This window comes from Haliaeetus leucocephalus, unplaced genomic scaffold (assembly GCF_000737465.1).
Source record: "Haliaeetus leucocephalus isolate CR32 unplaced genomic scaffold, Haliaeetus_leucocephalus-4.0 Scaffold161, whole genome shotgun sequence".
NCBI classification, from domain to species: domain Eukaryota; kingdom Metazoa; phylum Chordata; class Aves; order Accipitriformes; family Accipitridae; genus Haliaeetus; species Haliaeetus leucocephalus.
Window position 1 is genome coordinate 750,191 of NW_010972597.1, and position 27,981 is coordinate 778,171.

At 48.1% G+C, this 27,981-nt stretch overlaps 2 protein-coding genes across 3 annotated transcripts in view; both read right to left on the minus strand.

Moving 5' to 3' along the window:
• Nucleotides 1–252: 252 nt before the first annotated feature.
• On the minus strand, nt 253–9,767 carry LOC104828702 (synaptotagmin-5-like). Its single transcript, XM_010562575.1, is given in 8 exon segments — nt 253–551; nt 2,367–2,478; nt 3,580–3,656; nt 3,659–3,698; nt 5,660–5,984; nt 6,553–6,683; nt 7,672–7,787; nt 9,599–9,767. Coding segments are annotated over 8 exon segments (1,269 nt in total).
• A 9,678-nt stretch (nt 9,768–19,445) lies between these two features.
• The window catches only part of RNH1 (ribonuclease/angiogenin inhibitor 1), a 14,289-nt gene continuing 5,753 nt past the window's right edge, over nt 19,446–27,981 (minus strand). For both annotated transcript variants that reach the window (XM_010562546.1, XM_010562547.1), the window contains 8 exons: nt 27,539–27,709; nt 25,604–25,774; nt 24,771–24,941; nt 23,745–23,915; nt 23,072–23,242; nt 21,960–22,130; nt 20,549–20,719; nt 19,446–20,133 (listed from right to left, as the gene is read on the minus strand). In XM_010562546.1, coding sequence (XP_010560848.1) covers nt 20,046–20,133; nt 20,549–20,719; nt 21,960–22,130; nt 23,072–23,242; nt 23,745–23,915; nt 24,771–24,941; nt 25,604–25,774; nt 27,539–27,709 — 1,285 coding nt within the window. In that variant the 3' untranslated portion in view covers nt 19,446–20,045. The remainder of the gene's footprint in view (nt 20,134–20,548; nt 20,720–21,959; nt 22,131–23,071; nt 23,243–23,744; nt 23,916–24,770; nt 24,942–25,603; nt 25,775–27,538; nt 27,710–27,981) is intronic.

The following is a 27,981-nucleotide window of genomic DNA, read 5'->3' on the forward strand; positions in this document are numbered from 1 at the left end:
AACCCTACTGCTATTGTAAAGATGCCATGGGATCAGCAAAGATGAAAAATCCTTTCCCCACCAGGAGCAGCAGCAAGGAGTGGGAGAAAGCCAAAAGATTGTTACCTCTGGTCATGTCTCAGGGAGCAAGGATTTCAGACTCTGACCTATCTTTTTTTAGATATACCCACTGTGAGTGCTACCTTGGCTTGTCTTTGTGAAAGAAAACCTGGCCAGATTCACCATGTGCAACTGCTGCAGAAGACCTCCCTTCTAAATGAGCAGAGGATGCTGTTTAGCTATGGGCTGCTGGACGGACTTTATTATGAGGTCCCAGTGCTCAGCTCCTTCGCTCACTCTTTTGCCCAGGGTGGCCTGTCCCATGAGATGCCTGGGGTCTAAGTCCACTTCATAAATGGAGATCAGGGCTGTGCAGTCCCACGCTGGAGGCTCAGGCATGTGGAAGAGGAAAGTCTTGTTGAAGATGATGTGCAGGGTGTAGGCCTGTGGCCTGGACTTCTGGTGCTTTTTTCTGAGACATCTACAGGAAACATCTATCCTCATATGTACATCTAGGATGGGGAAGAGAAAGGAGAAATGAAACACTGGGGTATCTATCTCTGTCCCAGAGCTGGGCATTTCAAATATAGACATAATACTGCATAAGGTAGTCATGCTGGAAAAGGGCCATGTGTTGATTAGAGCTGAATATTGCAACTGTTCAGACTTGATCCCACATTTCTCAAAGCCAGTAACAAAGCTTGTGCTGGCTTCAGTACCGCTGGAAATCAGCCCACTTGGCCAAGGCAATCACATCTTAGTAGGTACATAGCTAGTAGGACCTCGCTATCCTATAATAGTAGATCATGATTTAAGAAGGACTACCTCAGAGTAGTCTCTGTAGTTATGGAACAAGCTCTGAAGTTAGTAGAAAGAGGGTGATGGAGAAAAGGATTTACTCCTATTAGCCCTGTAAGTGCTTGTGCTAAATCCAACACCCACAACAAAGCTCAGAAAGAAACAACAGAGAGGAGCCTTTGCAATTGCTTTGCCTGTATTTAATTAGTGAAATGGAAAACAGTGGCTTCAGAGGTATAGACGAGAAGATCTTTTGAGCATCTAAGGCTGTGGGAAGAGTGCAGCCCAGGAAAGATCAGCTCAAGAATTCAGTCTGCTGTGCTTCTCCCAGTCCCAAGGGGAAACTTTGGATATACAACTAAGAGGGAGAGCAGGACATAAAGTGAGGCAAGCGAAAGGGCTGCCTACCTTCTCCCTGTTTACGTGCTGAGCACTACAGAAGGAAAATGGCCGGATCTTCCCCACCCTCCATTCCTCCAACTAGCTGGATGGTGCAGGGGAGGAACCCACATAAGGCAAGGGCCCAAAATTTGAAATGTTGCTGCATTGTGCATCAAATATTGGGTTACTGGAGAAAAAGGTGGCTCTGCCTCAGCCTTCTCAGGGTAGGGAGCTGTTTACAGCTTATCTGCAATGCAGAGCATCTCCAAGGCTGCTCTCAAGTGACCATAGCCTCAGAGGGCCATCTTATCAGTGGAGACTGAAGGATGATAGTGATGCCCTGGTTACCTCCCCAAGGAGCACTGTAGCAACTCTACACTGCCCCCACCCCAGGGCATCCTCAGGAGAAAAAAAATTGGCTCTATACTGAGGGTAGCAGGACTGTGATGAAGTCTGGTCTTTGGGTCTCTGCAGAGCAGAGAAATGGGATTCAAGTCCTGTGATAGAGGGAAACGGAGTGGAAGGCATTGCCTGAGAAAAGTAGCTGGGCGTTTCATTAGTGTGATAAGCCAACAAAAGCAGCTCCCATGTCAAAACTCACAGGATCTAACATCAGATGGCCACCTTCCTGAGATATGCTGGGGGCTGTGCACCAGCTCACAGCAGTACGGCAGCTTTCTTGTGAGCAGTGAGGTCAATGCTACCAAGGGAAAGTGGTTCTGCACACAAGTGTAGTTTGGTGTGGAAGTCCCTGCCACGGGGCACTGTGGATGCTAAATGTTAGCATGGGCTCAAGAGGAGACTGAAGGAGGGCAGGGAAGAGCAATCCATTGGGGATTTCTAAATACACAGAAGCCAACCCCAGCTCAAGAAATCTCTAAGCCATGAATTGGAAGAGGCAGGGTGAGTACAGAGGGGGAGTATCACTTAACGCCTGTCTTCTTTCCATGCTACTTTGTCCTCTGTCAGAGACAGTCACTAGGCTAGGCAGACTTGTGGTCTGATTCAGCAGTGCTCGTTGGGGTGCAATGGGCATGCAAAGGACCTTTCTTTCCAACACCTCCCCATCCCCCTGGCTGGGTAAGATAAAGGTAGCAGGCAGCAGAATGAAGACTGGAGCAACAACAATAGCAGATATAAAACCTTACTCTTATCTGCGGTGCTTTGAGGGGATGTAGTTCTTGCCTTGAGCAGCCCAACCTCCATCTTCTGACAGATGGGAAGGCACTTCAGTGACATAAGCACTTCTCCCACAATGTCCTGTGAAAGGCATATGGGCAGGTGGTGAGCAGACATCCAGTGCAACAACTTCTGCAGCCACCAAGGCCACATGTCAACCTTCCTGCAGCTCATGAGTGTGCCCTTGGGGTCTCAGCAAGTTGCTGAGACTGCAGGGCCACCACAGCATGCTGGCCATATCCTGTTCTTCAGTGGTTTTTCTTGAGATTGAATTTTAGCTTTTTAACTTTTTAACAATTGCCAGCATCTGCTCTTTATTTGTACAGCGTGGCAGTTTCCCTTTCTCCTAGGGAGGAATAGAAGAGCCCCTGTTCTCCTGTGTCTGGATAACCTGGTTGTAAGGGTGTCTTCTGAGTTTTGAGTCCAATCAAACATGACTGCATGAGGTAGTACAATACAGACTACATCCACATGCATCTGTGCTAATTTTACGGTACTAAAGTACTAATTCTTATGGCACCATGGTATTTTTTTCCAGAGGGCCACAGGAAGCCCCACAGACTGTAGACTTTGCCATGTTAGGGTACTATGAGAGCTAGATCTGGAATCAAATTCATGTTGCTCGCATTTTACGTCCGCTGCCCATATATAAGGAATGAATTGATGTTTCTTACAAACAGTTAATTGTTCAGGTTGCTGGACTTGAGATGTCACTTGTTCTCTGTTATAAAATACACTACTGTCATTAGCAACCAGTTAAAATACACCTCTAACATTTTAAAATTGCTATTAATTCCTTATTTTGGGCCATCAGTCTCTTTAAACAGACCAAATGTCCACCAGTGTAATGCATACTGAACTCTTGTCTCTGTCGGTGGCGAAGGGAGAAGGTGCTGCAACATAAGCTTAGTCATCAATATGCCTTCATCCTTCCCTGGAGATCTCACCTTTAAGATGCAATTTCAAACTCCACCCCTGTAAAGCCCTGCCTTCCTGCAGATCCTACCTGACAAGTGTGCTGGGAGCAGAAGGGATCTGCTGCCATGGATATCACACAGATGGTCCTCAAGGATGCAGAATGGGGATTTTTCATTAATAAAATGAAGGGATGGCTGTACTGACATGCAGGTCCCTGGCCACTGTGTGGGCACACAGGGCAAGGCCATGTGATAGAGTCATCACCTTTGTAGTCTTCTGCAGCTTTTCACATAAAACCAAGCTTTGGGAGGCCTTTAGCTCACTCAGGGTGACCTTGACTTTCCCAGAGCAGTGTTTCTGGAGTATTTGTTGAACCATTGGACCTGTGCGAGAGAGGGAAAATGCACATCCATGGGGGTGAGGTGCAGGATGGAGCTGTGCCACAAGTGCATCCACATGGACCACAGCTGAACCTCATTCAAGGGGAGCTACCTGCCTTTAGGGCCTGTTTTCATGTGTTTCTATTCTCACTCATGGGCTTTTGGGGGAGTCAGGACTGGGCTATCATGATAGCAAAGAAGGCCCATACCAAGGAGTAAAATGCAGATGCTTTCTTTCAGTGGTATCACCTGAAAAAACTCTTCTGCTGACACCCTACTGCTCTTGGACATCTGCCTACTGGAACATCAAGCGGCATTACCTCGCCCTGTCCCCTTTCTCAGACCAGCTTGAACAGGCTGTGTGAAGGCCATGGCCCCTCCGATCTTGCTGAGTCCTGCCCTTCCTCCGTGCAAGGTTTGCTCCCAGACTGGGCTGGCCAGAGGAGCGGGTGGGTGCTGGAATCCCCTTGCACAAGGGCATGTCCTCTGCCAGCTGCCCACACTTGCTTCATGGCAGCTTGGGGCTGTCACTGCATGTGCTCACACATGGCTTCAGTCCTCTCTTTGTGTCCCCTCCCCTCCACAGCTGTTTCTCCAGCATGTGGCCATTTCCCACGTCTGGTCTAAGCTCCCTGGCTTTGCTGCTTGCTACCACAGGAAAACTTAATGGCCAAATCAAAGGAGCTTTGAAGTAATTGCAACCAGACACTTGTCAAGGAATATGAGATTGGTAGCAACACATGGGAATCATCGTTCAGGTTCAGTCCTACAAGCCGTCTAGTCCACTGATGTCTTTTGGAATAGCAATTGCTGGCTGCCCCTGGGAGGAGCAAAACCTGCCAGAGACCATTAAAGGATTACGTGCCTCTGGGAAAACCATCTATCCCTGGTTGGTTAGACCTCTAGCTAACACCTCAAGACCTGTGAATTTGTACCAACTCTGCAGTACTGGTTTGTCTTTCTCCTGCTGCTAGTGCAACTCCAGATTTCTGGGTGGTCTGCTTCCCTCTGTCTCCAGCTGAGCTCCTGGGCACCATGGTATAATGTGGCAAGGTGTTCAAAGTACAAAGACTTCAGCTTCATGCTCTTTCTCACTACTGGCTCGTGGTGCCTGCAGATCATTCACAGGGAATAGCTGGTTGGAAAATGACTTGTCTGCTGTGGATTTCACCAGTTATGTCTTCACTGCTGTCCCCTCAGCCCATGTTTCAAATCCATCCCAGTCTAGAGGATGCCTCACAGCTATCTATTGCCAAGGCATGGTGTACATTTAAAATCCCTGGGCATTCACAGGTCCAGCTGCAGTGTCACATCTGCGGCTAGACCCAAACTAGCTCTAAATGAGGCAAGTCAGAAGCAGCCAAGCAATAGTAACAAAGAGTTAGGGAAAAGAGGCTAACAGTAATTGTAGGCTGCTTCTGCTCACTCTGTTATCTCCATTAGAGCGAGTCTGCTCTCCCTGCACTGTATGACATCCCTCAGCTCACTCACTGCAGTGCCATGCATTCACCCCAGGCCTCAGTTTCTATGCCACCTCCTGCTGCAGGACTGTGCATCCAAGCACATTTTCACAGGGAATGCCTGTGGTAAAGGACAGGAGAACGCAGAGCACCGGGAAACACAGATTTCAGGGAAATCAAATCCTTCCTTACATCAATACCGCAGACCCCAAGAAATCAAAATGCCCAAGAAATTAGTAGGACGCCCCTTTGAATGTGAAAGTGTTTTAGGGGTTCTAGGCTTTCCAACCCTTCGGGATGCTGATGCTGGTAATTGGCAATCTTGGTCTTATTCATGTTGCCAAAGGACCAACCTCCTGGCTGGCTGTCCTCTGACCTGGTGACTAACCCCCTCTGTGTTCCTCAGAGGGGTAAGAGGAGCAGACATCCCCAGAAGCCATTACACATTTCTTCTCTGGTCAAGGCACCCTTCTTTATGTCTACTGAGCTAGCACCCCATCTCACCTCCAGCTTCAAGGTGTTCTTCTCCACCTCGGCATCTGCAGGAGCACAGCGGTCCCCAAAGGGTGGCCTGCTGCAGTTCTTCACCACCTGGCTTTGCTACTCCTGGACCACGCACTGGAGCCTGGAGATGTGGGATGGGACCTCCCTCAGCAGTGGGACCTGGACGGCAGACTCGGCACACCTGCGGCTAGGCAGCTCCTGGCCCTCCAGACCAGTCAAAAGCAGCTCACATTGCTCTCTGTGGTAGAGGAGGGAGAACTTCAGTGTGTCCCGGGAGTGGGGCAGGAGGCCCAAATTGCTGCTCATGCTGCTGAGGTCCTTGGTCCTGTGGAGGAGGAGATGAGGCAGGTGCACGGCTCATCCAGCTCAGTTTATAACACCTCCACCTCAGGAAAAAGTGGACAAGAGGAAAAGAGAGAGATGGGCCTTTTATAGCCTGGTAGTGTTGAACTTCCCTCCTGTTCCTACAGTGGTAGGAAGAGAAGAAGGTGTGTTTAGACCTGCTGCCTTTGCAGTAGAACCAGGGGACCCGTGAGGTTCTGCCAGCGCCCGGCGTGCTCCTCTCCCCTGGCAGGTCAGCTCTCTGGCACAGCGCAAGCATCTAGTCCTGGTTCAGACCATGGGGAAGAAAGAGCTGGAAAGAGCCTGGCCTTGCCCGAGAGCCGCGTGTAAGCTTGGGCTGGGCAGTGAGTGAAATGCACAGCAGAGCCCAACAGCTGTGCTGCAACAGGGAGAGCAAGCACTCCAAAGCAGCTGCTTTCCTCGTCCCCGGGCGTGCAGGACAGGCTCTCTCTCAAGCCTTTTCTCCCGTCTTGCCGTGCTTTTCTTTCTGGCATTGGCTCTTCTCTTAATTAGAGAGGAGCAGCTGCAACCCTCTAATAGCCATTTTGTACTTAGCAGCTGCCGGTGGTATTTCTGTGCTGGCTCCTCTCTCCTGTTGCTGAGCCGGCTCTCCTCCTGGCGCGGCGTTGCGCAGCAGAGCTGCGTGCCTGGGCTTCCTCCTCTCGCAGCGAGCCCTGGCCAGCTGCGGGAAGGTCACCAGGAACTTGAGGAATTCATTTTACTGGAAACTGTGTCCGGTAACAGAGACACAGGCTGGAGGTGAAGAAGAAACTACGTCTCTTCAGTCATGGGGGAGGGAGAGGGGATGGGAAAGGTTTGCAATTGCTCCTCTGTCAGTAAAAATTTAAGAGATGGATAAAGGACAAGCAAGTAGAAGTCAAACTTTTGATCAAGCGAAAGTTTTTGCAACAGTTTCCCCCAGAATTGCTCTGCCAGTGTTTTCACTTCCCTTGGCAGCAGACATTGTAAGCTCTGCGGCTCCCCTTAATGCACCTGGAAACAGGAGCAAAGGTCCCTGTCGTGCAGTGCGATACCGGTCTGCTGTGTTTTGCTTGTGGCCTGAAGAGCTGAAGCATCCCAGCAGCCCTGTTTATGAGAGGTCAAAATCTGAATTTGCCTTCCAGGCTACTTCTAGTACCCTCTGGGATGCTGAGGGGCAATGGAGGATGGGAACTGAGTGCACAGGTGCTGTGGGTGGGCTGCAATACCTGTAAAATCACGGGAGTGGGGCTGGCTGCTCACCTGATGCATCAGTGCTTTGGTCTCCCCTTCATTGTTGTGTATCTCTGTGACTGTCTAGTCCTGCCAGGGAAGCAGGGACAAGTGGACGTGTGGCCCTGGTGCACACGTGGCCCTGTTACCACATGTGAAGGGTTTCTGTTTAAGTGGAGGAGCAATAGTTTATATTACATCAATATAAGTGGAAGAGCAATATTTTATTTATATAGAATGTATTCTGTTCTATTCTATTCTATTCTATTCTATTCTATTCTATTTTCCTTCTCCCTCCATTCCTGTCAGCCAGAGAGTCGCTCTCTTTGTATGTTTTCTTGCCACAGGTTTTTGGGTCTTGTTTTCTACCGGACTGTCAGTCAGTCCATGGCTTGACCCTGTGAGGTTTCTGAAAATGAGGATGGCTCTTGACTTTGCCCTAGCATCAGTGTTCTTGCCTTGATGTCTGCATTGCGCTGCTTAGTGACATCATGCAGAAGAGGTGGTGTTTTCTTCCCCCAAATGCCATTCTCTGCTTTTATCCTACCCCAGCCTTTTCTGTGGCATCTCTTCTCTGTGGGAATAAAGAAAAGCTGAGTAAATGCCATCCAGCTTGGAGATGGTGACATTTGGAGTCTTGGAGTGGGATTTTTATTCGGTAGTTTGTGAAAGCCTTTAGAAAGCCTAAAGTTTAAAAACTCCTGAGGATCCTGTCTCTGGAAAGCAGAACATTTAGATAAGGTACCCCAAAAATTAGTGCAGTGGATGAAGACATTGCTGTCACACGGTCTTACACTTACATTTGCTTTAGTTTGTGCATAGCCCTGTCCTGGAGGGAAGGGTTATTCCAGCTGGGAAAGATCCCAGTTCAGTGGGAAGTGTTTCTTCCCCCACCACCTAGGGTGTGGGTAGGAGGACAGTGGATCCCATGGCCTTGCTCAACCTCTCTTCCTGCAGGGATAGTGTTGTCATCAGCAAGGTCTTGTTAGTGGGACCTGCTGAAGGGTCCAGTGTTAACATTGGCATCGTGCAGGTGCTGGCACTGACCACCTGGTGTGAATACTGTATAGTTTAGACTTTCTGGGACAGTCTTGTGACCTGCTTACAATAAAAATGTATCTCGGAGTGGTCTAGCAAGTTGTGCTTAGATGGCACTTGGGCCTGATGCTTCTGGACAAAAGAAGTGGGGTGAGCCATGGTCACGGCTTGTGACCTTGCACAGCTGAGAAGGAAAGAGGAGGAAGAAGCAGGTGGGAGAGATAATTTATTTTATTTTATTTTGTAAAAGCCATCCAAGCAGAGTGGGGTTGCTGAGTCTGGGTGACAGGAGGCTGGGAAGAACTGCAGACAGCGAGGAAGAGTGAGTGAGCCTGGCATTACCTGGGGCATGAGATAACATTTGGGCTGGAGAGAGCAGAAGAAGCCATGTGTCCTGGTTTCAGCTGGGATGTAGTTAACTGTCTTCCTAGTAGCTGGTACAGTGCTATGTTTTGAGTTCAGTATGTGAAGAATGTTGATAACACTGATGTTTTCAGTTGTTGCTCAGTAGTGTTTAGACTAGAGTCAAGGATTTTTCAGTGTCTCATGCCCAGCCAGGGCACCTGACCCAAACTGGCCAACAGTGTATTCCATACCATGGGACGTCCCATCTAGTTTAGGAACTGGGGAGTGGGGGGAGGGATTCGCCGCTCGGGAACTGGCTGGGTGTCGGTCGGCGGGGGGCGAGGAATTGCCCTGCGCATCATTTGTACATTTCAATCCTTTTATTACTACTGTTGTCATTTTATTAGTGTTATCATTATCATTATTAGTTTCTTCTTTTCTGTTCTATTAAATCGTTCTTATCTCAACCCAGGAGTTTTACTTCTTTTCCTGATTTTCTCCCCCATCCCACTGGATGTGGGGGAGTGAGTGAGCGGCTGCGTGGTGCTTAGTTGCTGGCTGGGGTTAAACCACGACACCATGCTTATGTGTCTGGCCTGGTGAAGAAGCAGCTGGCCTGTAGCAAGGCTACAACAACTGTATGGGCAGGATGTGCTTGTGGGATCCTGTAATGTGTGCCTTGTTTCTTCCCCTTGCAGCTAACAACCAGGACAGGTGACCTGCCCCAGTTTCCCACCTCTTGTCTTGTCACACACAGAGCCAACTTCATTTTAACAAGAGGAACCTGCACCCTTACCTGTCTTGAATCAGGTAATGGAGATCTTGGACATGCAGCTTGCCACAGAGTGACTATCACAGAAATGGTGGCAAATGGAAGCATAAGAGCTGAGGACATTGCTCAGTTCCTGTGTTTGGCCCAGGGTAGAAGATGCTTGTTGAGAGGAAAGGGTGGCAGAAACACAGGCTCCCGGTGGGTGCTGAGCACTGTTGCCCCATACTTACTTTTTCCAGTCCTGTTGTGTTCCTGGAGCTGACACGTCTGGCAAGTTAAGATGGGCAGGGCCACCAGGCACAAGACGATAGCTAATGCCAAGATCCCTTACTTCCAGGTACTGGAAAAGGGCATCTGCGAGCTGTGCAAGTTGAGCACGACAGAGCTCTTCTGTACCATGTCTTGTTCCTCCAAGAGAGAGAGAAAGAAGGGCTCAGCATTGCTAGTATTGCTTCTCCACATTGTATGAGCCAAGCAGGAAAAGGTCTGTACACATGGATGTATGTGCAGCTCAGACCCATACGTTCAACATTAATCCTGTGGCCCTCATAGGGACTTGTTGGTAATGTCATTTACCTGTGCTTGTGCTCACAGGGTCAGTACCACATTGTCACAGATCTGTCCTCACCATTGCCACACAAACAGGCATCTGCTGGATTGCCCTGCTTTTGTCCAGAGCTATTCACAAGGCAGCTTATGGTCTTCCCAGGTGAAAAGCCACTAGAAATGTGATACACCTGTAATTTTCCCACAATTTTTTTTTTCATCCTGCTTCCTTGCCCTCCATATAGTACTGCTTCACAACTGCTGGCTGCCTCCTGGTTACTTGCCCTTCTGCTTATTGCCTTCTGACAATGCCTGGCAGCAGATGCTTGGGGACAGTATAAGACCAGGGTAAGCACCCAATGATACTTTCCCCCAAAATGTTCCTTCAGCCTCCTGCAGTATGCAGCTAAGGGCCTTACTTGCTTCTGATAAGCCTCAGTGGATTTTTTTTATTTCCATTTATTCATCCAATTGACTTTTTAAGCTGTGTCAGATGCTAGCTTCCACAGTATCCTCTACCAAGAAGTTCTCCCACCCAACACAAGAACTATCATCTCCTTTAGTTAGCTGACTTTTCACCTGATGATTTACTTTGTCATTGCCTAGATCCTGAACTGGAAAGAGAACAGCAGAGAGTCGTTCCCTGTTCACCCTCTCCAGACACTCTTGCCATCAGACCTCTCTCCTGTCCTTCAGCCACCCTTTCCCAGGCTAGGTAGTCCTAGCTCAGCCAGTCATTCCTCCTACAGCAATTGCTCCAGATCTCTTCTGAACCTTGTTCCTTTTCCCTGAGCCTTATCCTGCTCTTCCCTGCAACCATGAGAATGTACTACCAAGGGCCAAGTCTGTCTGGTTTACTGGATCTGGCTTGTTGGGTTTGATCCAAAGAAAACCCTTTGCAGGGTTATAGGATCGGCATCTGACTGGCTGGCTTGCTGTGATGGCATTGACATCTGGGAGGTCACTAGCTTGACTAGCTGATGAGAAATGTGCTGGCCAGTAGTTAGGAAGCTGTTGGCTTAGCAGGCAGCTTCATCAGATAAGGAGATTTTGGTGCCTTCCTTTCAGACGTGCCACTCATTTGCAGACCTGTTCAGGCAGCAAGACACTTGAGGAGCTGTGGTTTGTAGAGCCAGTCTGGGAGGTCTAAGGCAGCCAAAGGAGACACTGGGAAAAGGATGAGAGACACAGGGAGAAGCAGGACCAGGGTGGTCACTTGTTGATCTGTTGGGCAGGTGTGAGAGCCTGATGGGTCTCTGTAATGGGAGACAAGGGAAAGTCTCTGGAAATTTGGAGAAAGTGATCTGGAGAGTTTGTCATCTGCCCCTGGAAGGAACCTGACAGTCCTAGGAAGAAACAGCAGCTTAGTTTGGGCTTCTGTCTGTGTTGTTTTGCTCCAAGATGAATGGTGGTCTGTTGGGCTATGGCTCGGTATAGCCTTTCATCCTTGCTTAGTCTGAGTAATCAAAATGAGGACTGGAGGAAGGGATTCACCCAGTGCCATCTGGTTAAGGATCCCTTAAGAGCTTTATCACCCTCTTCAGGAGAGGACTGAATTCAACTGGAAAGGAGAAGGGATAGGGAGCTCGTGTTAGAGCAGCCCTTCCCATCCATGCCTTTACACCCATTCACAATAAAGATCTAGTACCGAATAGCACTTACTGTCTTTCTTTTTTGATTGCTTAAGGTGAGATTTAAACACTAATCTTGCCAGGGAGCAAACATTTTACCCACCTCTAGCAAACAAGAGCAGCCAATAAACAGTGCCCAGCTTCAGATAAGAGCTGTTCCAAGAAATTGCTTCTGGTTTATGCATCCCAAAACAAGCTTTAAAGCAGAAATCAGTTTAGTCAAACTTCCTGCACAGAAACCCTGAATATTCGTGATTTCTTCACCTCAGAACAAGTTGATATTCATACCAGGTGTCGTGGTTTATTATCTGTACCTTTGGTGCAGAACCCTATGCAACTGCTGGGGCACTGTGAAACATACTACCAGCAATCACTGCTGGAGATGAAGCAATAGCAAAGAACAGGAGGTGACCAGCAGAAATATCCTTCTGTGAGTGAGACCTAAATCTCAGTCTAAATAAATGCTTCCCAATAATTTGCTTCCTGAAAAAAATGGGACTAAGAGGAGCTTTTGAAACTGCCCAAGAAATTTAACTCACTACTAACCTGCAATGAAATATTGTCTTTAGACTAGTGAAGTTTCTCCCTAGCAGGGGGCCTTACAACACCACCTCCTCCTGTGCTGACCAGTCCTTACACTTGCGCTTATGAATCTAAGCCTCCTTCCACTAGGAGATCTCCAAAACCTCCAGGCAAAGAACATAACCGGATTTTGCCCATAGATACAAGTGCCCATCATGACTCTGCGCTCACCCAGCAGGTACAAAGCCACCGGTACAGACGGCTGCCCAAAGCCTCACGTATCTGTGATCCTTGGGCATGCTCTCAGCTCACACAATAGCAGGGAGCTTGAAGTGTTGGATGTCTGTCTTGGGGAAGGGAAACAGTAATTGAGCCGAGGGTACCATCGCATCAGTGAGAGGAACAGCACATTTCTGCCAGTGCAGAGTGGGCTTTTATCAGGACAGGGTGATTTTGGAGAATCTGTGAGCCAAGGACACCTTGGTGTTACCAAGTAGACCCTGACATCCTCCTGTGATAACATCCTGAAGGCAGAGGAGTCTTGCCTGCTCTCTTGTAAGGGCATGAGTGAGCAAGGGAGGGACGGGAGATCCCTGCACTGACTGGCTTGTCCTAGAAAAGCCTCCTAAGGTTGTTAACCATCACTGAGTTCTCTGTGTGGGCAGTGGACACTCACATTTTCAAACTCATTAACTGGCTGTCATTCACCTGACAGAAGTTACTTTTAAGAACCTGCTTCTGAATTACATAGCAGATATTTAAATAAGAGCACACAGTGCAGTTGAATGCCTCCGTAACCATCATGCCTAGTCCAGCACTCATGGACCTTGATTAAAGTCAGCTTCCCCTTGCAATAGGTCTGGTATAAAGACAGCAGCTGCCCCAGCATCACTAAGCGAGCAGGACCCCACTAATGTGAGCACTTCTCTGCTGTCATGCCACAGTGGCAGGACAGGCTTGATACTGCACATGCATCTCCCTGTCCTCCCCATGACCATGTCACCTAAACCAGGCTGTCACTCATTCCCCATCCTGTGAATGACAGCCTACTGCAGACCAGCCACTCCTGCACACATACATTTGCAGCTCTGCTAGTAACAGAAAACATCTTACCCTTCTCCTCTTTTTGCAAGCCCCTCTCCAAGAGCACTGCAGCCCCACGAGAGGCAACTCCAGAAGGAGCTTGGCTGCCTTGCTAGAGCATCAACAGCCCTGCCAGGGTCTCACAGGCTGGGGACATCACTGTATTTCCCTGCAAAACCAAGAGGATCCCCTTCCCAGTTCCTAACTCAACACTGGGGCAACTTAAAAATCATACCTTCAGAAATGGTATAAAAGCAAGTCCTTGGGAGCCCTCAGAGCATACGCATGCCACACCGTCAGTGACATGATAAAAGATTGGTTTGCTGTACTGGAAAAACAAGTTACCACCCTGGCCAGCAAGACAGGAGCCAATATTGATGAAGCCAGCTCAGAACAGGGTGTACGTGGGGAACAATGTGGTGGAAAGGCTGCTGCTTAATTAACTCCAGCAAAACTGTGGAGGGCTGCTGTTTTGGGTGCCCACTTGGAAAATCCGGCTGTCAGGGTCACAGTGAATGCTACTCCACACGAAGCTCCCTTGCAGCTCCCAGGAGAGGCCCAGCAGGCACTGGACAGCAGGACACAAATGAGAAAGGCTGAGCTTCTAGATGCTTGTAGGAGAGCATTTATAACCCCTTGCCGCTCTTGGTGAAACCAATCCATATTGATATGTGAAGTCCTCCCAGCTTTGCAAGCCCATAAAAAGCACAGGATAAATGAGTGGGCTAAAAGTGCATGCTTTTCATCTGCTTTTGCTGTGCAGTTGTTTTAACTCTCCTTTCTTTCTCCAAAGCAATAGGATCTCTTTTTTTTTTGACAAGTATATCCTGTGGGTGTTGGAGCTGGGGCTGTTGCAGCTGGATGCCAGTAGTGAATGGGAAGTCTCTGCACACACTACTGGAGCTAGGTCCATAGTCTCAGCTGTGCCAATGCCATCCCATACCCTTCCAGGGCTGCCAGGCATGAAATCCAGGAGCCTAAAGATGCTTTAAACACTTAGAGGCAATGAGCCATCTGAAAAGCAGGAGTGGTCCTCTCTTTCAGAAGATGGTGCTAAGTTACATGGAGATTACAGGGCCAAGAACTGGGGAGGAAGGTGAGAAAGGAGGTAGAACACCATCCTCCAGTGCTTTCTGTCCTCCCTCATCTGGTTTTCACTACTTACCCCACCTGGGCTTCAATGATTTTCCCTGAGAAGCCTTGGATCGGTCCCATTCTGTCTCTCCAGCCTTGGGACCTCTGCTTCCTCTCTATCAAGCCATCCAAATCTGGACAGATTTCTTCCCCAGACCATTAATTAGCTGACTGTAACCCACCTCATTGGGATTATAGCTATCTTTGATCCTGCTGTAGTTAGGAGGCATGGCTGCATGCCACATAGCACTTCTAATTTAGATTTGCTTTGCACGCTGTGGCACGGAAGGGGGAATGGATCCCCTGGGAGACTGCTGTGAAGAAAGCAGCAGCTCCCCACTGCAGTCAGGGATGAACAAAACAGTATTTTTTTCCCTCATTGTGGGAGGTGCCATGGAGAAAACTCTTTGGTGCTTTATATTCTAATTATCTCCAAGTGCAGCCTCACTACTTGATTTGTGGTTACTGCACATTAGAGACGAGCTGATGCATCTAACCCAGCTACAAGGAGCTCAATTAGCCAAGCTACACCTAGAAGTCATGACAGGCAGGTAATGTTTCCTAGACAATTACAATATGGCCTGGGGAGTATTTCTGTACCCAGAAGCAGAGGTGCTTTAATCATCCGCAAAGCATAATTAGGGTACATCTAAGTAAGTGAAGTGTGAAACAAGGTGAAAACAATACATACAGTGTAAAGAAGTAGGTTAGAGTGGGAAGTGCTGGCTTTGCAGGATACCTTGGGTCTGTGCACCGTCCTGACGACACCTTGTGGTTCTTGGGAGGTAATAATTGCCAGTGAAGTAGGAAACAGCAAGCAGCAACGGAGGATTTGCATGAGTTTCTTGTAGGATGCATGTGCAAACAACAGCTGTGCTGGTACTTTATTTGTCTCTGTGGATATTATGGGCTGCTGTGTGCCAGCCTGATGGGCAGCCCATCTTAGAATTTTATTTGAGCGTCTGCTCTGGAACATCTTCAAGGGCTTGAGGAACTGCCAACAATTAACTTCTCCCACTGCATACCTGCCTTTAATTTCAAACGAGATAGGCCATGATACAACATTGGCTGGTTAAAATTTCCATCTCCCCAGGTACATGGTCCCAAACCCAATGTGTCACCAATTTGCCCTTGTGATTTAACCCCAGCTGGGAACCAAGCCCCAGACAGCCGCTTGCTCACTCCCCGCCCGGTGGGATGGGGGAGAGAATCAGAAGGGTAAAAGTGAGAAAACTCATGGGTTGAGATAAAGACAGTTTAATAGGTAAAGCAAAAGCCGTGCAGACAAGCAAAGCAAAACAAGGAATACATTCACCACTTCCCATGGGCAGGCAGGTGTTCAGCCATCTCCAGGAAAGCAGGGATCCATCACACCTAACAGTGACTTGGGAAGACAAATGCCATCACTCCAAATGTCCCCCCCCCTTCTTCTTCCCCCAGCTCTATATGCTGAGCATGATGACATACGGTCTGGGATATCCCTTGGGTCAGTTGGGGCCAGCTGTCCCAGCTGTGTCCCCTCCCAACTTCTTGTGCCCCCCAGCCTGCTCACTGGTGGGGTGGGGCGAGAAGCAGAAAAGGCCTTGACTCTGTGCAAGCAATGCTCAGCAGTAACGAAAACATTTCTGTATTACTATTGACACTCTTCAGCACAAATCCAAAATGTAGTCCCATACCAGCTACTATGAAGAAAATTAACTCTATCCTAGCCAAAACCAGCCCAGCCTTCTAGCTTGGAAAGGCTTATCATCCGTGCAGGCATCTGACCCAGTGTGTTTCTTCCTCCTGCCAGGAATTTCCTCCCTTGGTGGATGCAGCTGGCTTTAGCTGAGAAAGGCAAGAGCAACCTCACATATTCATAAAGCTGTCAATTCGTAAGTCCTTGCCAACCTGGGAGTGCATTTGACTGGCTTGCATTTATGGTGTGGGTGCCAGACAAGTAGGAGAAGCGAGGACGGAGGGGACTGTGATGCTGTGCCCCAAGAGGAGAAATGCAAGATGTCCATGGTTTGTTTGCAGCTGTGAGCAGGGGAATGGATAAAGTAGGTCAGAACTCTTCTTGCCTTATAGGGAGAGGGACTTCCCTCTTAGTTTGGGTTTGGTTTTTTTTTCTCAGTGTGTTTTCCCCATTGGTAAAAGAGATGAAATGAAAAGGAGGTGCTGGGGAGGAAGGGGTGACTGAGGAACTAAGCACACAGAAAGGAAGCATTAGGTTGGAAATTATAATGAAAAATCAAAATTTTCCGTGCGAAAGGGGAATTCAGGCAAGAAGTAACTCCCTTTCACACTATTTTAGTAGAGAATTGGGAGTGACTCAGATGGCAAGCACTGTTTTCAAAGAAAGAGGGCAGCTGTGGTTAACCCTTCAAACACAGTTGGCTTGATTTCCCCTTTCAGATTCAGCTGGAGCACTGAAATTGCTGTTAGCATCTGTATTATTTGGAGCTGGTGCCTGGGGCCTTGCTGTGCTGGAGCTCCTTCCCGAAAAGCCCAGGCAGCAAGAGAGCAGTCAGGGTTGTCAGGGCAGCCATGACATGATGCTCTTCCAAAGCAAGTAGCAGGTTTAGTTGGGGTATAACCTGTTTGTGAGGCCAGTAATGTTTGCTTAACTGCTTCTGGCAACGTTAACTGGAACACTGTGACCTCCATGCTTGAGATCATATGCTGTGATGAGTGAAAAATTAAGTTTATTGCAGAATCCTAAACTACTAGCAGAAACCTGAAGCTTTAACACATGCTAACCCACTGCTGCTGTTACTGAGATCTAAAATACAAACCTGCTCTCTCTGGATTTAAGTTCTCTGCTATTTGATCTCAAGGGGGCATGCCTTTTAAGCTTCTAGTATTTGCTTAAAACTGAAAGTCATACCTGGATTTCTCAACCTTCTATTTTGGCTGCATAATTTTATCTTTAAGCTTCACTATACTAGGTGAAATTCAACCCTTGCTAGTAGAAAGTCAGTATTTGCGAGCCACTGGTACAGTGGGTCCAACCATTTGCCCTGACTGAGAACCAGAATGTGACTGCGACATTCCAGGAGCTGCTGAGTGCTCCAGCTGTGAACCTGCACTGCCAGCCTACTATCTAGTCCACATGAAAGGTTCTTGACTTAATTACTGCCTAGTCGTTTTAGCTTAAAATGGTGAAGACCCATACATATAAAATGCAGGAGCAAATTTCTCTGTCTTTCAACTCTCCCAAGTTTACGGTTATGACAAGGTTTGTCAGGGAAGTGAGTTGGCCCAACTAATAGACAAATACAACCAGATGAGTTTCTAGGAATACAAATCCCTGCTTGAGTCTTGTTTATGAGCACAAGTGTCTCTTGCTACAGGGGCTTGCTCCTGGATCCCAGGATTTATATCTGTGTTTTAGAGCCAAACACAAGACTTCACATTGTCCTAAAGCACAGCAACGTGATCTGGGTGCACAGGTTTCTCCTCATCCTGGGTGGACCTGCAGAGCTCTGCTGGGCTGGCCTGACCTGAGCTGCTCTGAACTCATTGAGATGGCAAAATACGGCTCTGTGGTTTTTCTTGCTGAAGCTGCTGACTGAACAAGTGGCGTGTGCTGCAGAGATCTTTCCAAATCCTGTCTGCATTTTTGCAGGGAATGCAAAACCACTCCAGGAACCAAGGCAGATGTGCGGTTTATCCCCAGGTAGGAAGGTGCTGTCAGAGGCTGAACGCCTGCAGGGGAGCCATGGTGGCAGACCCCTCTCAGTGCTCCTCTGCCTGCAGCGGAGGAAGAAGAGGCATTTTCCAGGCATGGCAGGGCTGGAGGCCGGCTGTGCTGCAGTGCGAGGGGAGAGTGCCACCCCCTGGGTAGCCAGCACAGGGGATGCTGCGGGGAACACATCCTGCTGATGCACGGGTGCTGGCTGCAGGCTAGTTTGGCCCAGGTTTGACTTTGGTTGACACAGTCCTCAGCCCATCCTGACAGCTAGATAGGGCCAAGGGAGGATTTGCCTGCAAACTATCTCACCTCCAACCTGCCTGACCACAACCTGCTTCAGGAGCAGCCTAGGAGCACCTCCACTTCCCTCTTGGAACACCTCTTCTATTATCTACCACATCAGGTACTCTCAGAAATCCACTTCTGATATTTGCTGAAATTTTTTGAGAGCTGTCCTTACACCCAGCCCAGTGCCTGATTTTTGTGGCTCCCCCTACACGTGCTCTTGCCCCTCTTCAGCCCTATCTTCTCCCCCAGCTTGAAACGAGCCCATGCGTGCCAAGTCCAGGAGAGACCATGAATGTGAAAAGCCTATTTAAGAGCCCCTTGGGATGGGTAGGTTTTAAACCACAAGAACTGCTTCTGCCCTCGATGGAGAAGACCAAATAGCTCTCAAAGCAGAAAGCCATGGCTTTTTAGCATTTTGGGCATCCTCAAGAGAGATGTGCATTGAGGAAGAAACAAATCCTATCCTTCACACCTGCCTCAAGACACACGTAAGCTACTTGTCAGGCACCATTTGAGATTTGTGAAGGCTACTGTAGAAACTATGCTTAGATCAAAGCTTTCCTTAAGTCAAAGAAAAGCCAGTTACAGCCTCTATGGGATGAGCATGTGAGCACCGCAAGCCAAAGCCTGGAGGACACCTTTAACTTGGGTGCCCAGGCAGGATTTGCAAGTGAACAGAACACTATGACCACTCTAGGAAGAGAGATGTTGGGGAACAGGATGTTTTCGGCATTCCTCTTGCAAGGCCGCCGCAGGGCAATGCCAGGTTTGTCGCCTACATTTTTAAACTACATTCATTCTTTTGTGTTTTAGGTGTGCAACAGCTGCATTTTTCCTTAGAACAAGGTTTATTAAAACTCTAACTGGGCAAGAAAACCCAGTCAGTGTCCCCTGAAACCAGGGGAACATCTCCTAGGCTTGCTGTCCACCTAAGGCCTTGACCAAGATCTTCTCCTGACATGGTTCAGCTAGTAACTTACCAAAAGCAAACATGTGAAACAAGGTATTAGTAGTATTGTAGTTCAGAAGTGATGGATTGGTCTTAAAGTAGAAATATACAGATATATCATATTTTTCTAAGTAGAAAAATGAAGCATTTAATTATTTGCAAACAGACTTTAATAAAGTTCCTGTAGAACCACTCTTGCCAGAGCGAACATATCAAACCATTTAATCATTTCCCATACTAGCAGAAATGCACACAGCATCTTTTGTTTGTAGGAAAATCACTTTTCAAGGGACACCGATTTTCAAGTTATGCAGCTGATAAGCTGCTCATTTCTTTCTTCTCTAGTGCCTTGGCCACCACTGCTTTTCCAAGAACTCTTCTAGGGAAAGGCAGGGGAAAGCTCCATTTTAGATTAAAAACCATTTGTTTTTTTAGAGAGCCTTCCCCAGAGACCCGGCAAAAGCACCACCCAGTAATAATACAGTAGGTAGTTCTTCTCCTGCCTTTGGAAAGGAGCTCCCTTTAAAGCCTGACTAATGCATTAGAAAGGATTATAGGATTAAAGAGCTCCTAAAGGGTAGAGACCCACTTCTAGAAGATGCCCAGTAATTGTTTATTTCAAGGATAGTAATGCTGCAGTGAAAATGTACCACGCTTTCATGAGCCTCGGAGTTAGTACATCCAGAGATGCACAGAAGGTTGATCAGCTCCCCGGACACCCACTCAGGGAATCAACAAACATTTTTGGTACAAGCAAATTCTCTATTAAGTTAATCAGCTTTATGTATGAAAAAGTTCAGATTAAGAAAAGGACGTTGCTTTGACGTTGCTCTGCAGGCAGTCACCACTCATGAAATGATCTTCACTTCAGGGTTGGACTCTTCCAGGGCTCTCAGTTCATCATCCACTTCAGGACTCCAGTAAATGTCATACAAACTACACCCAAACAAAAAGACAAGCTGGTTTAGTAAGCATCCTCCCGTTAAGAGAAAGATGCACAAATGGCTGGTATGGGAAGATCATATAACAGGAAGGGCCCTGTCTAGGTTTGAGAGTCTGGCCCAACAGCCAGAAACATGCCTTACAACATCGGACCCTATTACTCCCTCCCCAGCAGCACCTTCCCCTTGCTCTTGGGCACTATGGACCAAAACAGATCCAGGCACTGTGGTCACGTCACTTGGAAGGGACAAGGGGGTGTTTTGCAACATGCAGATGGCATTTGACCCCCACCCCAGGTCACCACTTGCCCTCAGGTGCAATTCCCAGAGAGCTGGTGCTCACAGCCCCCTCCCCGCAGCCCCCAGGACCTCCCAGGAAGAACACAAGCAGGACCACAAACAGCTCTCACATTAACTGCTGCACGCCACAGCTGGGATTCCTCAAACCTTCACAGATCTTCCTGATGCCTTCATCTCCCAGAGGGTTGTAGCTCAGGTCCAGCTCAGTAAGGCACTGCTTATTAGTCATGATAGTGGTGAGGGTTGCACAGCAGGCTGCCGTGAGATCGCAATTACCCAGCCTGCAGGGAAGAGGAGGGAGAGGCCAGTGCGGTAAGCACTGGCTCCAGAAACCAGCCCACTCTTGGGCAACAGGCACAGACATCCCTTGCACGGACCAGAGATCCCCATTAGGCTGGCACCTCCGAAACATCAGCGGGGGCTGGTCCATGGCCTTCCCACAGAGACAGCCGTTCTCGTGGTGACTGCTGAACACCTAAAAGTCCTCCCTAAAGCTTAATGGCATGTGGCTGCAGGGGAAGAAGGAACCCTAAGAAGATATTCCCAACTTCAACATCATGCATAATCTTCTCTTTGATTTAAACTGATCATAAATCATCTCTAAAGTTGAGACTTGCAAGCATCTCTCTAGAAAGGGCAACAGAGGCCTCTCAGCTGAGAGACAAGTAGCTTTAACTGGTCAGCAAACACATCTTTCTGGGCAGAGACCTCAAGTCTTACTGATGTCTCCCACAACTCATCTGCTCAACTCACTCACTGCGAGTCTCAGGCATTGGAGCACAGCTCTGGCTTCTGTCAAATGGCACGGACGAGACAAGCATGGTGCCCCAAGCATCACGCAGGCCACAGCCACGCCAGTCCTGAGCTCAGTGCCTGCCTGGGAAGGCAATGGGCAGATGGGGAAGGTGAGTCCCACTACAGGGCTGGAGGTGATGCTCCAGCTGGCCTCCTGCTCCTACTGCTGGACCAGCGCTTGTGCTGGCACCCATAGAGACTATGGGAAGCAGGAGGCAACTGGTGAATTCAGGCAGGCTTTGCACTGCAGCTGGCAGGCACAAGAATTAACAAGCCAGACCTGGACCAGCAGTTTCTCCATCTCAGTGTCCCACCTGAGAGAGGCCCTGTGGGCAAGTTCAGAGAAGGGCACAGGAAGCTCTACAGCAAGCAGCTCACAGAACAAAGCAAGATCCCTCCAGCCTCCCCACACTTTGCTTTAGATCCTGAAGGTACATGCACTTTCAGTTCTGCACCTGGGAGAGCACCTGTGGATGGCTATGAATGCAGTTTCGCATGGGTGACAGCCTGCACTTGCAAGAGACCATGAGTGACAAGATACATGGAAGCACTTGTAGCTCCCATTTACTTGCTAGTGGACTAGTTAAACATCAGCGTGTGGCGTAAATTGTTTCATGTGAGCAAAAAAATACAATGCTATGATCTATTGCTATCTTCCTCTCTCTGCATGCGGTTCTTGGAAGGGTAACACAGCAAGAAAGAAGACGACTTCTGTGTGCACCTTACCATAGGGACTGGATGTTGCAGTTGGGGTGCAGCAGCCCTTCACACATAAGTTCAACACCTGCATCTCCCAACTTGTTCTCGCCCATGTGCAGTACTTTCAAGCTCTTGTTCACGCTGAAAGCAGAGCTGACGGCCTTGCAGCAAGCGGTCGTGAGCCCACACTCCCTAATCCTGCAAGGCAAAAGTGACATGAGATCTAGATAGGGGAATCTAAAGAGTAACAGGCACCGTTCACTTCTTCACATTTGCTTCACAGGAGCCCAGACAGTGGGAATAGAGGAACCAAAGCCTTCCCACAATCACTGTCCTCTTCTCAACCCCCTGTCTGCTCAATCCTTTCTAAGCAGCACCTCTCCCACTCTTTGTATTTGGGATGTCTGTCTCGGAGCAAGCACCTAGGAAACGCACATGCCCATAAAGCATAAGAATCATCAGAGATGAAGTGTGCCGCCCTCAGAGTCACTCTCAGCTCCACTGTGCACTCCTGAGGCACCTCATCAACTCCCAGGCCACCAGTGCAGGGGAAGAATGCAGCTGGGGGCTGGAGCTGAACTTGCAATGTAGGAAAATTCAAGTGCTGCTTGTTCAAGTTCTATGTGGAAGAACAATTTTCCTCTCCTGGCCACATGATACCAGATCATCCTAGCCTAAAAGGTAACACTGTCAGCAGAGAGGACGCTGAGAACAGTTTATGTCATTAGAGCCTTCTTTTGGCTCATCAATGAGAGCGCTTGGATCCAGTGAAGAACCTGAGATATCTGATCACAGCACTCATTTTGCTATTATATGAGGCTTTTCAAACTTCAAAAGTCTCTTAGCTGCCATTTGTTGCACGATAAAATATCTTAGACAGAAGCTCTGCAAGTGATGCTTGGTCTCCTATTGCTTATAATAGGATGACTATGGGGCAGAACTTCAAAGTGTCTACAAGTTTAGAAATGCAAATCCCTTTAGCTCCATAAGTCTAAATCCTTTAGGTAACAACTGGCATGAGTTGTTTGTGGAACCATCGCAACTGAGGATCTGTCTGGTGGGCATTACTTCATCCACATCTTTCTTCAGTGAGGTCTCCAAAGAAGGCAGTGGGTATGTGAAACTTGACAGCAGCTCACCATAGCTCCTGGAGTTTACAGTTGGGATGCTTGAGCGCCTGACACAGCATTTCCATCCCCGAATCTCTCAGGTTATTGTCTATCAGACTGATCTCTGTGAGGGTCTCTTTTGTACTGATGAGTCTGGAGAGATCTTTACAGCTATCACTTGTGAGATCACAGTCCCATAACCTGCAGGGAAGAACAAAACATTATTTTTGCCCAAGAACGACTTAGATTAGAAAACAGAGTCCTATTTTAGTATTCTGAATTTCTGGCTACATCATCTCATTTTCTTCTATCCTTTACAAAACCTATTCATGCATCATACCACACAGCTTTCTCCTTACTTTCCCATCCGTTGCACCAAAAGCTCTGTTTGTAGCACAAAAAAAGAAATAGGACCATGCAATTCTAGTAGACAGATAACTCAACAGGAAGCCAAGACAACACCATCACAAATTTCATTCACCCTTTCCCCAGAATTTGACCCAAGTGATTTCAGTGCGGTCCTGCTCATTCACGGTGTCCTCTACTCAGTTTTCAGAAGTAACTAATTTGCTGTAGAGACATTCCTGTTTCACTAGGGGGTGTAAGTGAGAAACTTTCTGCTTAGGAGCAAACCAGCAGCAGAACGTAGATAGATAGCTCAGAGGCTGCAAGAGGGATTTAAGTAACCTCTGCCTACCCTTACCATAGCTTCTGGATTTTGCAGTTAGGATGCATCAGTCCTTGGCACAGCAGAACCAGACCAGAGTCCCCAATCTTGTTATCCCCCACGGAGAGATCTATCAGCGATGACTTGTTACTGAGAACAGCACTGATCTCCCGACAGCTATCGCTGGTTATGCCGCAGTTCTCCAGGCTGCAGAAAAAAAGCACAGTTGGAGTTGCTCCTCCAGACCCTCTGTGTTAAATACACCCCAACACCCCCAGTTCAGACTGAGGAGGGTCTACAGGCTGGTTCCTTGCTGCAAACCAGTGCAGCTCAGCTGGGCATTGCTAGACCCTGCAAGGCTCAGAGATGATACAGGTATCCTAGACAGGCTCTGGGTGAGGCAACACACCGCTCCTGCGCTCCGCAAGGCTGCAGGGCACTTTTACTCTGACCTACCCATTCACATCCATTAATGCGAGGATTGTTTTTACCAAACTCCCCCTTTATATCGACTGTCTGTTTTAAGAGGAACTTTTGGGTATATCACACAGTGAGACCCTGGCAACCAACCCCTGCTGAATTACAGGGGCAAGATAAAATGAATTGGGCTTCTCCCCTAAACCCCTTCACAGGCTTTACACCAGACAGGAGGCCAAAGCCAGCATCTCTGTTTTGAAGCAAAAAAAGGGATCTGAATAAATATACTCATCTGCCTGGTAATTCAAGGGTAAGAACTGGAGCCACTGAGGGTGATTGCTCCTCTGCTCCGAGATACTGGCGAGCAGTCACCCCTTGTAATCGCACCCCTTATGTGGGGTACACATTCACACTGTACCAACAGGCAGAAGAGTGAGCTCTGACTCACATGCTAAAAAAAAGGTCAAAAAACCCCAAAACTGAAAGGCCCAGACATTTGCTTGCAGTTTCCAGTTACAGCAATCTGAGCCAGCAAAAAATCTGGCCTGAATTTCAGGCATTCCTGACAATAATTTTTCCTGTCTTATGGATGGTATGACTAGCAGCAGGACTAGTTGCAGTTAGAGATGACCAGCTCTTCCTTACTGTAGTAACTCTAGGTTGCAGCTTGCCTCCACCAGTCCCTGACACAGCTGCTTTACAGCTGTATCTCCCAGCGTGTTGTTACTCAGGCTGAGCTCCTTCAGGGTGGGCTTGCTTTGCAGAGCAGCATTGAGAGCTTCCACAATATCAGCTGTGAGTTCGCAATACTCCAGCCTGCGAGAAGAGAAGAAGTCCAGGGGTAAAACAACCGTCTTCACCACATCCCGCTATCCGCAAGACATCAGCTGGGCAAAGTGTGTGTTAGCCAGGGCAGAAAACATGCCAACGTGAGTTGAGACCACGCAATGCATGAAAACAGAGATAACCATAAGAGTTTTTAACAGCGTCTCCCTGCTCATTTCAGGAAGCATTAATTCTTAAACTAGACCCCAGAGGACGCTAGCAAGACTAATTACCCACCCCATTTTTACACTAGTCCTCCATTATCCAATGCCTTGAACACACAACTCAGTTTTGCATTGCAACACATCACACAGCCTCACCACCGAGCCTTCCTGGGAGGAGCTGGGGGCTGCAAATAGACCTGGGTCCCACTCAGCTGGAAAACAAGGACTAAGTGCAGCAGAATCAGACTTTTCCTGGGTGTCTGAGAGGTCCTGCATTAACAGCCACCACTGCCAGGAGGGCTAAAAAAAGCCTCTGGGAATAGACACCCAGCTCTTACAAACCCACAAGACCTATCAGCATGAATAAGCATGACACAATTTCAGATAAAACGAGAAGAAATTCCTATCTGGCGACAAAACTCCTGCTTTTCTCAAGAGAAAGACAAGCATGACCTGTCTGATGACCAAAAAAGCCCAGTGACTACTTACTGCAGCTTCTGCAGCTTACAGTTGGGGTTCATCATCCCTTGACACAGCACCTTCACTCCAGCAGTTCCCAGTTTGTTATCACCTACGTGCAGCTCTGTCAGGGACGGCTGTGCACTGAGGACGGAGCTGAGAGTCTCACAGCTGGCACTTGTCAGATTGCAGTTTTGCAGCCTGAAGGAGAGAGGCAACTGGGGTGAGGGAAGTGCACCCCCAGAATTACAGAGGCTCTTCTCAGAGAGACACATCTGCTGGGGTTTGAGCTTGGAAAGGATGCCATGGCACTAACAGTCCGTAAGCCTCTAGAACACGGTATGTCCAGGTTAGTACTGCTATTTTACCAGTGTGCCAAAATATTTTATCAGCTAGTATTATACCTGTAGCATGAACAATAGCTCCCATGCTTCCTTCAGTGTAATCGCTCATATAGCGCCTCTAGAAGAAGATGGATCCACCCTACATTAAGTAGAACTGCATCTGCTTTATAGAAGTGTATTAATCATCATGAGGCTTATCCCAGAGATAAAGCAATGGCATCTTACAATTTCTTGCCCCCTCTGGAAATGTGATCCAGAGTAGCTAAAAATAAAAATCTCATTCAACTTGGCTTAAATCCCTGGATATCATTTAGAAATCTAATGGTATACTACAGGAAGGATCTATGAAGCTGATCCTTCAGCACTCAGGCTGGTCATGTAGGAACCATGCTGGTATTGCTATGGGGCGTTTAGAGTTATCGGACAAGAATTCCCGGCAACGGAGAGGTGTTGTGCATGGCGGTACTAAGTTTGACTTGGGTTTGGTTGCTCTTTTATTCCCTAAGGCACCTCACCAGAATGCCAAAATGGGCAATTATGTTTCTATACAACTAAAACAACCTAATCCAGGCTGTTACTTAAGCATGTGGAGAAGTTTGAAGCGTAGGACAAATTCTCTGAAAAATTACTTGTGTTAGTCTTCCAGTACAGAGTATCACAGTTATTTCTTGAAGGCCCATCACAAAGTTGCAGTTTGATTAGCTTCACCGTCAACTTTCCCTCTATTTGTCAGCAAGTCCTCATTGCAGGGGGCACAGGGACTCTGAAGCAGGCATATCTGATATACAAGGCAAATAATTTTCACAAGGTAGTGTCATGAAGATCCCAGACCCACCTCAGGAGCTGGAGGACTCCAGTACCCTGCAGAAAAGGTGCTGGACAGAGAAGGTAGCATCACTTTGAGGGTCACTGAGGAGCAGGGGCAGCATCCACTGGCTTTGACTAAAGCTCCTACTCCATGGTTGCTGAGGGAAGTCCACTAATGCTAGTGCTGGTGCCTCTGCAAAGCATGCTGTCTTGAGCCAAGCTGGCCCTGCCCAGCTGAGAAGACAAGGCTTGAGGCAGAGCCAGTTTGGTAGAGTGCAGAAAGACTGACAGCTCTTGAAACATCAAGGCTCACAAGAACTCCCTTTTGCTTGGTTCCTAGAGAAAGGAGCAAGCAAACTGGACCAGATGCTAAACACTGTGCTTACACCTGGCAGAAGAGCCCTCTGAAAAATGCATTTGTCAAAATGTCAGGTATGTGCTGATGGCAGTGGGGCCCTCTGTGCTCATCCTTTTGTTTAAACTGGCCTAAACAGATAATCCAGCTGCCTAGGCTGGGGGAAGATCTGCTACCTCTTCTAAAGAAAGTCCCCAGAAAGCCTTCACTTGGCTGGAAAAACACTACCTGTCCCTCCCTCGGTGCTGGAAGACAAAGGAAGACAGACTGATGATCTGGAGTCTTCCAATAAATATACCACTTAGATAAAAACTACTTGGGTTTTCCAACCATCTGACCTAGGTAATTGCTGAGGTGCATTGGCACGGCTCTTACTACCATCACATACTAGTTTGCCTCATGACTTCACCTGCAGAAGACTGCAAGCATGTTAGAGCAAGGCAATCAATGGGGCTTTACCATAACTTCTGTAGGCTACAGCTTGGCATCAGCAACCCTTTACATAAGTGTTCAATGCCTGCATCTCCCAGTTCGTTGTTGTTCAGGTTCAGCTCTGTAAGGGATGGATTTGTATTGATGATGGAGGAGAGATCCTCACAGTTACTGCTGGAGAGATTGCAGTCATCCAGCCTGAAAAAGAAGGAGAGAAGGAGCACTTTAGTCCTCAGGGTTGCTCTGTTCTCCCTGGCTGGAGCATTCCCTATGGAAGCAAAGTGGACAATTGACTCCTCTGCGGTGCCTGGGATGCTTCTGTAAGTATGTGCGCGGCCTGTTGGGTGACGCATGGCCCAAACCAAGATGTGCTCTCTCTGCAGGGCTGCAGCACAGGAGGGGCTGGATGGCAGTTCCCCCAGCCACGCACCACCTCTGAGCTGTGCAGAAGAGAGCGCATGACTCAAGTC